Source organism: Trematomus bernacchii, unplaced genomic scaffold, assembly GCF_902827165.1.
Source record: "Trematomus bernacchii unplaced genomic scaffold, fTreBer1.1, whole genome shotgun sequence".
Lineage (NCBI taxonomy): Eukaryota > Metazoa > Chordata > Actinopteri > Perciformes > Nototheniidae > Trematomus > Trematomus bernacchii.
Window position 1 is genome coordinate 9,315,221 of NW_022987714.1, and position 13,387 is coordinate 9,328,607.

At 39.7% G+C, this 13,387-nt stretch overlaps 1 protein-coding gene across 1 annotated transcript; it reads left to right on the plus strand.

Moving 5' to 3' along the window:
* The first annotated feature begins 2,334 nt into the window (after positions 1-2,334).
* Positions 2,335-12,823, plus strand: spty2d1 (SPT2 chromatin protein domain containing 1). Its single transcript, XM_034141950.1, has 6 exons — positions 2,335-2,863; positions 3,215-3,329; positions 3,414-5,123; positions 11,919-12,075; positions 12,167-12,247; positions 12,349-12,823. The coding sequence occupies exons 1-6, from the start codon at positions 2,804-2,806 to the stop codon at positions 12,437-12,439; spliced, it is 2,214 nt and encodes a 737-aa protein (XP_033997841.1). The 5' UTR covers positions 2,335-2,803; the 3' UTR covers positions 12,440-12,823.
* The last annotated feature ends 564 nt before the right edge of the window (positions 12,824-13,387 follow it).

The following is a 13,387-nucleotide window of genomic DNA, read 5'->3' on the forward strand; positions in this document are numbered from 1 at the left end:
CATCTATAAAAGATCGAAATGTTGCTCTAAAACAATATATTGGTTTCTGATTCCACTGATTGCATTGATTCAAATACAATGCTTTTAATAAATACAGTTTGTGTATATTCTGTCTGTTTCCTTTTAGTTAAAGCTCCCCAGTCAACTAATAAGACCGTTTCCCCATACAATATCATGAATATACGAGTGCTCTTAAATTGACATTACTAGTGGTATTACATAGATAGGTTTACGCTAAACTTAATTATATTGTGTAGCCTCAGTTAGTGTGTGTATTCATGTTACAGTATGACACAGAATTTAGCTTTGAATTCTGCATTTGTAATTGGATTTTATTTCATAAACATGTAGACTAGTTGAATTTAGTACAACTGAAACCATGGGACATTTTTACATTCAAATTAAATTAAGTAAAATATAACGTCAAAATGTATACTAAATTGGAAGCTGTACGTTTTTACATACTGACTAATATCATACAAAACACACAAACATAATTTATTTTTTTCTTTCTGTGGGTCACCAACTGGAGAAGTGGTCAAATGGAAAAACTCCCTATGCCTTGAAGGAAACCATTTCTGGTCCAAGAAATGACAATTTGAGTCAAATGTGCTTGTACTTTACTGGAGTATTTATTATTTACACTACTTAAGAAATCTAGATTCCACATTTCAGGGGGAGAAATGTAAGTTTCTTTTCAACTTAAATATCAACACTACAATTAAAAAAAAATGCAGCTTGTAAAATGTGATACAAAATGTATACCCAAACAAGGGTACAATACTACAAATTACAATAAGTATAGACGAGCTGCAATTTGTGTGTGGGTGCTACGATTATGCAATATGATTTATTAAATAATATTATTCTAAAAAACATTCTGCATGATTGTCTAGACTTTTGCTCAGGGAGGCCGATATTAAATCATGTTTATGCAACTTTGTAAAAATGCAGTTTTAAATGCAGGATCTTTACTTTATTGAGTAGCTTGCCCTACTCTTAGATTATGATAGGGTTACTTTTATTTCAGTAAGCTAAATCAGCCCTCTCCACTGGAAACTATAAAGTTAAAACGGTTTGGTATGGCTTTGTTAGTAATTGCCTTAGAATAATATAACAGTAGGCTATCATTCAGGGAAATGAAGAAGAATATCCACAATTGTAGCGACATCTTGTGGCTCTACGAGTGTCTAAATTATTTTTGGCCGGACATTACGTAAAGATATTATATTAAATCATGTTTATGCAACTTTGTAAAAATGCAGTTTTAAATGCAGGATCTTTACTTTATTGAGTAGCTTGCCCTACTCTTAGATTATGATAGGGTTACTTTTATTTCAGTAAGCTAAATCAGCCCTGTCCACTGGAAACTATAAAGTTAAAACGGTTTGGTATGGCTTTGTTAGTAATTGCCTTAGAATAATATAACAGTATCATTCAGGGAAATAAAGAAGAATATCCACAATTGTAGCGACATCTTGTGGCTCTACGAGTGTCTAACTTATTTTTGGCCGGACATTACGTAAAGAAACCATAGGGGGAAAGCGGAAGTGAAACTACAGTAAATGTGAAATCAAACCATGGATGTATAATAAGAACAAGAGTCAAACATCCTTGGCTTTAGATATATCAGACATAGGCATTTAGTGATAGAGGCCAATCTTGTTAAATCATTTGTCTGTAATTACATTTACTTTTGCGTGTGATCCTGTAAATATAATAATTTTAAATATGACCCTTTTGTCAAAATATTTTTCAGAACCATTTTTGTTAATCGTTCAAGTGTCAAAACTATGTTTAATATATTGTACCTAGCCTACTTTGTCTAATCAAACAAATAAAATCAATTCCACTTATCGATGAAAGTGATTTTCCGACCTTACTAACCTTTGTTTTCTCTCAAGACAGATATCCCCTCTACGCGTGCATTTACACCAAAGCCCTATACGACATAATTGGGCAACTATGTTACAACTCTCGAGTACAATTTATTGTGTGTACTGATTTCACACATGCCTACAAATAATAAAAAATGTAAATAACTCAATTCCACTTAGGCCAGTTAATGTAAACTTGCGTTGTATTGCATTTGTCCAAATGATTTTTACGCTATCAACAACCAGTCGCTTTTTACACATTTAACGACAACATTTGTCAAACAAAAATATGTTTTGAATTAAAAAAAATGAAGCGTTTGTTTTATTCTGATTTGCAACTATCAAATCCCAGGACTGAAAACATAATGGACTTCATTGTAACTACTCACTCTTTGTATCTAACAAAGACGGAAACGCGCAGGAGGGACTCCTCTCACTTCCTTAGAGTCATCTTTGGACCTTTAATTCTTCTGTCTTTCACACCGTTAGTCTCTACCTACCAACACCCGTGGTAACATTATGGCTGAGTTTTTAGTGTTTTTCTATCTTTAGGCTTTATTCGTATGAACATTTTTGATGGATTTTGCTGGGTTGTATCAGTTTAAAAGTTCGTATTTTCAGGCTTCTTGGTTTGCTAACGTTAGTTTACGTCAGTAAACGTATGGTTAGCTAACGCTAACTTCGCTAGCTTAATCGAATGCAGTAAAATATCTCTAACGGTTTGATATACAGTATTTATTCCCACGGAGTCTGTTTGAAATAGTGTTATCCTTATAGCTATTTGGGTGTCGTTTGGTAACGCTGAATCTCGAGCGAGTTTACCTGGGTTGGAAGCTAAACGCTAGCGTTAGCTTTAGCAATCAACACTCCTGGTTGATCCCTCGATTCGTTTCTGACAGCCTGCTTCATCACTATCAGTCTAAAAGATGGACTTTGATAATATATTAGACCTCGCCTCTCAGAACCAGGGCCTCAGCAGTGTCCAGGTAGGTCAAATGTCTTTACTCATTCCTATCAGTAAACTTGTGTTTTGTGGCAAATCTTCTGAGCACACAAATGCCAGCTCATCTGTCAGAGAGGATTTGATAATGTAGCTAGCTGCTAACTTCCACCCTCGTGAGCCTGCTTGCTAGGCAGATGTTTACTTAAACCTGTAAGCTTGTCAAGTTTTTATATTTCCAATCTAAAGTTATATTTAGACCAACATATGTGGGTAATTACATCGTATTTCCCTATAACTAAGACCTCTAAACGATTCAAATAGTAAAGAGACGTGTCACTACTTTATATTCAATATGCTGTACATGTTCATGTATTTTGTGTCCTTCTTTGAGCAGAAAAGATACAGTCTACAAACTGGACCACCGAAAAAAGTCCCACGGTCGAGAGGTGTAGATCCTAGTGCTGTGCAGGCACTTTTGAAGAAGCAAACCATTGATCACAAAAAGAAAGGTAACGCTAAGTTAACGTTATAACAGTGATTTTATAGCCATTACAGAATACATTCTTCATTGATGTTTTTTTGTGTTCATCCAGAAATTCAAATGAAGAAAAAGAAGGATGAACTACTACAGAAGAGGGTTGAAATGAAGTCGGACCGTAAAGCCCGGGCCATGGCTTCCAGAACCAAAGACAATTTCAGAGGCTACAATGGCGTCCCAGTTGTAGAATTGCCTAAGAAGAGGAGAACAAAACAAGAAATGCAGGAAGAAAGAGCAATGAATGGCGAAGGATTTACGAACAACTCCATTGACCCAGAGGATGAGGATAATTATGAGTATGAGCCTTCAGATTCAGAGTCGGAGCAGGAGCCAGAACCACGGAGACCTGCAAAAACCCCTGGATTTAGTGCTAGTAGCAAGAGCAGTAGTAGTAGTAGCAAGCAATCCTCTAAAAAGCCTGCTCCACCTCCCTTGAACTTTGCAGAGTTACTCAAATTGGCAGAGAAGAAGCAGTTTGAGCCAGTTGAGGTAAAAAAGGTAGTGAAAAAAGAAGATAGGCTCCGAACAGCTGAAGAGATAAGGGAGCGGGAGCTGGAGCGCAAGGTTAAGAAAATGGACAGAGACTCAAAGACGGAGAGAGAAAGAGACAGAGACAGCAGGTCTCAATCTAGCTCTAGTTCAATGAGGAAAAACACTTCTGAGAAGGAGCAGAAGAATGGTAAACCCCAAAATAACTCCTCAGTAAAGCCAAGTTTGCCCAGTGGCTCAGCGAAGAAATTGCATCCAACATCTTCTAGTGATAAAGGCCACTCTTCTTCTAGGCCCTCTGTTAATGACAGAGACAGAGATCGATCCAAGATGTCTAACAGTGACAGAGATCGATCCAAGATGTCTAACAGTGATAGAGACCGATCCAAGGCAGCCTCATCAAGTTCTTCTGGTGCCACAAACAGTAAAGTTCCTTCAAAGGGCTCATCGTCTCAGGTTTCAGCCAAACAAGGGGGGCTCAAGCCCTCATCCAGCCACAAATCAAGTGCCTCAAGTGACCTTATCCCCAAAAAAGAAAGCTCATCAAGACCCTCAGGCATTCCTGGGACCAGGGCTCCTGGTCCATCTACATCAGGCCAAAGATCTCAACAGGGGAGCTCCCAACAGAACAGGCCCAGTCAGGGTGTGAAGCAAGGACCTTCAGCCGGAGGAAACAAGTCTGGAAAGGGAGAACCTCTGAGGCCTGGAACTAATTCTGCTGGAAAGTCAAGTGGTAATTCAGGGATGAGACCTTCTTCGGGGGGCCCTCCTAAGGCAGGGGGCCAGCCCCAGTCAAGGCCTGGAGGCACATTCCATGCAAAAGCTCTTGGTGTCCCACAGGCCAGGCCTGGTGGGAGTGGCCCAAATGGTCCCCCAAGAGGAGGTGGACCCCGACCGCCAGGGACGGGGCCTGCTCGGCCTGACAGTGGAGGACCAGTATCTGGACGGCCCTCGGGCAGCGTTGGATCTGGTCCTGGAAAATCCACGTGCACTGTGGTGTCCGAGACCATTTCATCCAAGAATTTTGGTGGGCCCAAACCAGGAGTCCCTCCTCAACCAGGCATGCAGCAGAGACCAGGCATGCAGCAGAGACCCGGCATGCAGCAGGGACCCGGGATGCAGCAGAGACCCGGGATGCAGCAGAGACCCGGGATGCAGCAGAGACCCGGCATGCAGCAGAAACCCGGCATGCAGCAGAGACCAGGGATGCAACAGGGACCCGGGATGCAACAGAGACCAGGCATGCAACAGAGACCCGGGATGAACAGACCACCAGGTAATAATCTGAGGGAAGATAATGGTGTTCAAGATTCAAGAGATTTCATTTGTCACGTGTCACACATGCGTAGTACAATGTGGATGCTTCAAACTTCCAAGCAGTGCAACATTTGTGTATAAGAAACTATCAATGCTAATTAAACAAAATGCAAGATTGAAAAAAATGGCAAAATAGTGAAAATATATCAAATTAGCCAAAAACTGGACTTGTCACTTAAGGAATACACAACAGTATAAAAATGTGCAGAGAAAAAGGTACTATCAAGGATAAAGATATTAACAGTAGTATTGCTGAAACTAAAGTTCCTTTTAGGTTACTGCAGGAATCATAATATGTAATTAAAGACAATGGTGGACTCTGGCAAAAGTGCTTGCTCAAATGTGTTAAAATCACAGCAGTGGTACAGGTTGGGTAAACACTGCACTTGACTTCTTGAGAACAGGCTTTTTTTTTATCAAAGTAAACCCCTTCTACCTGCCAGTCTATTCAAGCTCTGGTTAAGAGCAACATATCCATCTCCAGCCTGTTGTTGGGCACAGCTTTTAGTTTTAAGGAAATGGCTTGATACAATCAGAAAATAAAACCATCACTTCGCGCTCTGCGTACATACAAAATATTTCTATCGTCACTCATAATTTGAAATTATTGATTGTGCTCATGTTGATATCAACACAAATGTCCTTGTACTATATACACAATACAAATAAACCTTAAGCACGTAATACAGGGTGCGTACGGGTGCTGGAAATCCTTGAAAATGCATGAAATTGTACGAGGTGTTTTCAAGGTTTGAAAAGTGCTTGAATTTTGGGAATGGTGCTTGAATTTGGGATAAAGTGCTTGAAATTGTAAATGCTTTACTTTGCTTTTTAGATTAAAAGAAAATAAAGAAGTTTGAGCGCGCTTAATTCCTTCACTTTTACATAAAACAGCTCCGCTCCGGCCTTCCCGCGCAATGCGCGTGACCGGCAAGTGTTTTTGTTACGTGTGTGACCTGGGCATTCTGATGAGAGTGATATATGACAGTATGCCAGGAGGTTGCCGTTTCAACGAGCGTTGGCTAGCAGAAGACAAATACAAGCCATGGCTAAGACGAGGGTCAAGCGAAGCCCAAGAGTAGCCTCCTGCAAAGTGTGCAACAATAACGATGCGAGAGTCTGCGCTGACGAGCCACACACCACACGAAAGGTACGCCATCGTAGAGCGTTTTAGATTAGGCTATCGTTGCATGTAAAATACATGACACTTTTCTCTGTGCGCGGCAAAACAAGCTCGCCAAAATGGCTTCACTAGGCAGTATTTTAAGTGTCCGAAAATGACAATAAAATAGCGGTATGCAACGTGTGTGTGAAGCAGAAATCCTGCAGCTCCACCCGCTGTGACGGACCGGTGAGCGGAGCAGAACACACATTAAGAGTTAGACCTAACACACTTAGCTATTTTATCTACCTCTGGAACAAGTTAAACTAGTTATAAATATATTTATTCTTCACTGTCGGGTCGCTCATTACTGGATCAGTGAGCTGCAGGAGATACTGACGGGCTGTCAGGAGAGAGAGAGAGAGGGGGAGAGAGGAAAAGAGAGCGATATCGGTATCGGCCGATACTGATTCCGGCGATCGGCTCCAAAATTGGCGATCGGAGCATCCCTAATAATTGTATATGATATGTTTTATAATGATTGATCATGAAAGTGTTATCAAAGCTGGTAAAGTTGCAGCTAGTTTGAATGACTTTGTATACTACAGAGTAGCTTGTGAATTTACTCCAGGTGGAACTAAAGTCTGATTTAACACTTGATTATATTTCACATCATTCATCCACATCTGTAAAGTAACTAAAGGTATTGAATACATGTAGTGGAGTCAAAGTACACCATTTACCTCTGACTTGTGTTTACTGCCAACCTAAAAGTACCTCAAAAATAGTAATCAATAATATATTGAAAAGTTATTTGGCTGATTGTTTTATATTGGCTCAGCCAGGTTATATGGGATGCCCAGTCTACGTACAGATGGGTCACTCATTTTGAAATATTAAACTTAGTTTTCTTTTCTAACATTTTACATTTTTCATCCTCATATAGAATGCTATTATGAAACACACATTTGGTTGTTTATAGCATAAAGAACATCTGATTTCATGTGAGGTAGGGAAATAATCATTTGAGTTTAAGTATGTGTATATAAATATGTAATTTACAACAGCTGTAAGATGCTTGAAAAGCTTGAAAATGCACCTTGAAAATGCTTGAAAAGTGCTTGAATTTGACTTTGGAAAAGGTGTAAGAACCCTGGTAATAGCTCATAACACACATACCCAGTTAGCCATACACTACTACTATGAACATTGCAAAACAATGCATGTTTTCATTTACAATAACGATACCCTTATAGATGTCATTCTAACAAATGCAGCTCATAAGTATGTGTCTGTTGGTGTTTTTCCTAATGATATCAGCGACCATTGCACTATTGCTTGCGTTAAGAGCACTAATGGCACATTTCCACCATGGCGCGGAGCGCGGTTTAAGCGTGCCGTGTCGTGCCGTGCCCGTTTTTGGTTGCGCTTCCACTAGGCCTAGTTACGGCCCGGCCCGGCCCGGGGCCACTTTTTCACCTCTTTTCTGGCCCGACAAAATTGTGGTTCTATCGGGGCCAACAAACAGGGCTGAGTCGGGCTGAGTATGCTAAACTAGAGAGAGGATCGCTGGCAAGGGGGCTACAACTACAACAAGATGGACATATTTGACCGTGATTTAATTGTAATACACGTTTCAAAATGATGCCGAAGTAACAACATACTGATACCGGTTAGTAAAAACCATGAATTAATGCTTTGGCAAGTCTGCAGACAGACGGCAGGCGAAAAACCTTTTAAAATGCGTGTTTTCTAGATGGAGATTGGCTAAGCTAACGCAGTATATGCTCCGACCGTCCACACTCACAACAACGGCCTATACAGACATAAATAAAGCAGCGACTGTATTCACCATGACACAGGCAGTCTGTGGTGTGTACTTGTTTAACTTTTGTCGAGTTTCTGAACATATATAAGGAGCTGTGAGCTCTGAGTGCTAACAGCTAACGGCTGTTTTGTTTTTCTGGGGTTCTCATTGAAGATGACGTCACGGCTCCACCTACACTGCGTTACTATAGTAACTACCCCAGTTCCTAAACTGTAATGGAAACGCAGCATGAAGTGAGCCGGCCCTGTTAAGGCCCAACGCGGCCAAGCAGTACCGAGCGTGGCCGAGGCCGACCGTGTGGTGGAAATGCGCCATAAGTTGCCCAAAGCCAAGGGCCTTATTGTGCTCAGGAGCTGCTTCAAACACTTCTCTGAGCAGGCTTTCCTACACGATCTGGCGGAGGTTAAATGGCACTTCATAGCATTAATTCCATCTGTCGATGTTGCGGTCCAATTCTTTATTGATAACTTTTTATCGATTATTAATAGACATGCCCCCCTTAGAAAATTCAGAGTTAAGAATAGGAACACTCCATGGTTTACTAGAGAATTATCTGATTTCATTCATGATCGCAATAAGCAATGGTCTTTAGCTAGAAAGTCGGTACTACTTTACAATAAGACTACCCTTATAAAGGGTTTACGAATAGTTTGTAATTCATTTATTAATTAGGTTGTGAACACTTTATAAATCCTTAATAAGCTTTTATAAGACATGAGATAAACAGGGCAACTGTGACCGGTTGCTTGCCAAATAGTGAGCCCACATTTATCTGTACTGCTAAGCCTTATTAGAAATGGTAGTAACTCATTAATAAATGGGAATGTGTTTTACACTTTACAATAAGGCTCCCTTTTGGCAACTATAAATGTTAGTAACTCATAAATAAATGGTCATAAAGAGATGCCAAGAAACATCAAGATGGAAGGGGGGGAATCAACTCAGTGAACTACAGATACCAAGGATGATGGCTGATGAAGAAGACGAAGTAAGCTAGTGCCAATATAAGGCTTAGTCATCTTGCCAAATAGTGAGCCTGTATTGATGTATGAAAACTACGTTAGAACTGGTTTATAAATGGTTCTTAATGATAAATAAAGTGTTTACAACCTAATTAATAACCTAATTATAAACCCTTTATGAATCCTTTATAAGGGTAGTCTTATTGTAAAGTGGTACCAGAAAGTCGAACACTAGTGATGACTGGCTTCTTTTTCGTGTCCTCAGAAATAAATGTTCAGCCCTTATTAAAAAAGCTAAAGCTGATTACTATCTGAGCTTAACCACTGATTGTTTTAATGACCATTCTAAGTTCTGGAAAACAATTAAATCACTTCAGAACAAGAAGGTTTCTAGTTTCCCTCAAAAACTGAAGGTCAGTGATTCTTTTATTTCAGATACAAATGATATGTTTAATGCTCACTTCAAAAAGGCTGGTCACATTTTTGATGAGCAAAGTCATGACTCTGCTTGGTCGTACTCACAGCCCTAGTCAAGAGATGAACTCCCCTGTTTTTGATTTCGCTTCTTTCTCGGTCTCTGAAGTCTTACACGGTTTGCACTCAATTGATCCTAAAAAGTCTGCCGGGCCTGACGGCCTAGATCCTTTCTTTTTAAAAATTGCAGCTCAGATTATAGCTCAACCAGTTACTGATATTTGTAATCTCTCTCTGTCTACTCACACACTGCCAGCTGTGTGGAAGCAAGCTCTTGTATCGCCGCTCTTAAAAGCTGGTGATCCCACTGATTTGAATAACTATCGACCCATCTCAAATCTTTCTGTGTTATCAAAGATTCTTGAGTCCCTAGTTTCTACTCAGCTAAAACTTTTTTTAAATTCACACAACACCCTATGCAATCTGGATTCAGATCAAAGCACAGTACTGTGACTGCCAGTCTGAAAGTCTTAGACGATATTAAGGCTGCTTTGGATAAAAAATGTGTTTGTGTTGCATTGTTTATTGACCTAGCCAAAGCATTTGACACTGTAGATCACACATCACATTCTGTCTAATGTTATGTTGATGTGTCGTTTAGGTCATAACGCCATTTGCTGGTTTCAAAGTTATCTAACCGACCGTACTCAATGTGTCAGGTTGGGTAGTACTGTCTCTGACCCTATCACCTTGGAGAAGGGAGTTCCACAGGGCTCTATTTTGGGGCCCTTGCTCTTTTTATTATATGTAAACAATATTTGTAATCGGATGCAATTTTCTACCTATCATATGTATGCTGATGACACTATTGTATACTCATGTGCTCCTTCTCTGGATATGGCCATTTCCAATTTAAAAACTGATTTTATCACGCTACAGCATACGCTTATTGATTCGAAACTGCTATTGAACAGTAAGAAAACCAAAGCAATGCTCTTTGCTCCCAAGTCAGCGTCCTCTTGTCTTTCCATTGACACCCTTGATGGCGTCTCCGTTGAGTTTGTCCGTTGAGCCACTCTTGGCTTCCTTTATAGACTGGAGGGAGGCGTGTGGTGCAGTGGGTTGTCCGTTGGTGTTCGGTTCAGGGAGTCACAGGTTCAAACCCCACTGCAGTCAGCATGTCGTTGTGTCCCTGGGCAAGACACTTCACCCCAAATTGCTCCTGTGGGGATTGCCCACAGTATTGAGTATGTGAGTCGCTTTGGATAAAAGCGTCTAACAAGTAACATGTAATGTAATGTAATGTAATAGACTTAAATGTTGTTTTTCAACTTCTTCCCGTAAAAGGTTGGTCTCGGGCTTATTCCTGTCCCAGCTTGACTACGGTGATACAATCTATAGATTTGCCTGTCCCACTGTTTTGGCCAAACTTGACCCACTCTACCATGCTGCACTGCGATATATATCAAATGCACCCTATAGGACTCATCATTGCAAACTGTATAGCCTAAATGGATGGTCGTCACTTAGTATGCGTAGGATGCAGCATTGGTTTTTATTAATGTATAAAGCCATTTTAGGTAAGCTTCCACTGTACATATGTGCCAGATTTGCTCCAGTTTGTGACTCTTACAACCTCAGATCCAGTGCCTGGATACGGTTCCAGGTACCTGCCGTGCGGACTGAGGCTGGAAAAGGGAGTCTTTTTCATTATGGTCCTTGGTCTTGGAATGACCTTCAATCACGCCTTAAACTGACAGCACTTGTCCCTATAGCCTGTTTTAAATTGAAGTTGTCTGAGGTCCTTACCACCAGCTGCTCTTGCAGTAATAAGTAGTACCTTTCTTACTGTCCCAAATGTGCACAATGTAGTGACTGCTTTTCGTTTAGTTTTTTTTGTTTACTTAGTTGTGTTCTCTGTATTTTATATGTCTGTGTTATGTGTAAAAATGTGTAACGTTGCTGCCTTCTTGGCCAGGTCAGCATTGTAAATGAGATTTTATCTCAATGCTTTTTATCTGGTACAAAAAAGCATTGAGAGCATTTAACTCATTAAAGGTTAAATACAAATAATAATAAATTACAAACAACCTCTGACATTTTGTAGCCTGAAGTACGGCGGTTAGTTTGACAGGGCAAGGGGTTTGTTGGCCAAACTGAATGAAGTGTGTAAGCAACAATCAGCAGCCTTTGTCGTTATTTCGGGGTCACAGAACAGCTATCTTTCCAACACAGATAAACAAAATCTAATTTCAATATCCTCAACCTTGTACCATAATATTGACTTTTGTAACCTTAGTTATAATCCAATCACAAGCTGGGTAGTTTAGGCATTTCCTACCTCCCCGAGCATGGCCAAATCTCCCCTTCATACAGTATGTGGATTTTCACGTTCAGCAACTGTCCAAGTGCCAATATTGAAAGTTATTTTCTGTATGTTTTCTCCAGTCCCAAGGTTACCGCCAATCACCTCTGCATACAAGAGGAAATACGAGGATGACGAGGACGAGTATGACTCAGAAATGGAGGATTTTATTGACGAGGGAGAAGGAGATCAAGACATTTCCAGGCATATTAGGGAAATCTTTGGATATGATAAAAACAAGTAAGTGTTGACTTAATATACACAGTTTACAAGTACTTTCCATGTATAGTAAGTTCTTTATGACATCACTTTTTGCTTTTTACCTCATCAGATACAAGGCGGACGAGAGTGACTATGCACTTAAATTCATGGAAAGCAGCTGGAAAGATATGCAGAAAGAGGAGGCCAGGACGTAAGACGAAAATAAAACTTCCAGTCCTCAAATATACAGATGTAGTATTTACCATCTTTTATATAATGTGATTTTTCTTCTGTGTCCCTCTGCTACTTTAGCCTGCGAATGGCCGTGAGGGAAGATCAGGAGGAGGAGGAAAGAGAACTACAAGAGCTGAAAAGGCAAACTGCCAAGAGGAAAAAAAACTGAAGCCCCTATTTTCGTTGAGATGAATAAAAAACTAAAAAGCTGTGTCCCGTGAGAGGTCTGCCATGAGGCCCAGTGACTGTGCCCACCTCGGCCTCTGTGGGACAAAAACTGTGGAACGACACTTGGCATTGGCCCAGAGAAAAAGAGAAGACTGTTAGTCAAAGACAAAATATGCACAAATCATTCAGGCATTACCCTGTGACAAAGATCTCGTATTTTCCCTGTTTCATTATTTATTGCCCCCACTGAGTGACGGGTTTACATGGTCAACAGTCTCACATTTCTTAAAAGGAACTGAGAACTATAAATATGGAAAAGTGTGATATTTTGTAGACAAACAATAACATACAGGTGTTGATAAAATGCTATTTTCAGCAGAAATTGTTGCATATTTTTCTAAAACAAATGATTGTAAAGTAATTACAATATGCAGAAAAACACTTTACCACTTGATGTGTTGTGTGTTTCTCTTTTAAAGGGAGTTTAGAGAAATGATTGCTTAAAGGGTTTTATTTAAATGTCTAGCTTTATGTTAATGTTTTCTCGACAATCCTAGTAATATATACAGAACTTGGGTACCACTACAAGTGTCATTTGTAAAATGGTATGAATTTAGGTTAAAGCAATGAAATATTCTTTTGCCATTTATTGTGTGGAAATTTGTTTTTTGAATATATGAAATTTGTTAAAGGAAATGTCTTTTTCTTTTTAGTTTAAAGATTATTATATTCTTTCTGGAGGTTTCAATGGAAATGGTTCAATCCTTTTTCAAAGGCTAAGACATTAGAGTAGAGAATGCAGCTCTAGGAGAAAAGGTGTACTTTAGGAACTGATTTAGAATAATATTTACAATTTCAGTTTGAATAAAGAAACCGCTTAAAGAATAGTGACATTAATCAGATATTCAAGAGTGCTATGATTTTCATTTAGATTCATGTATAATACATT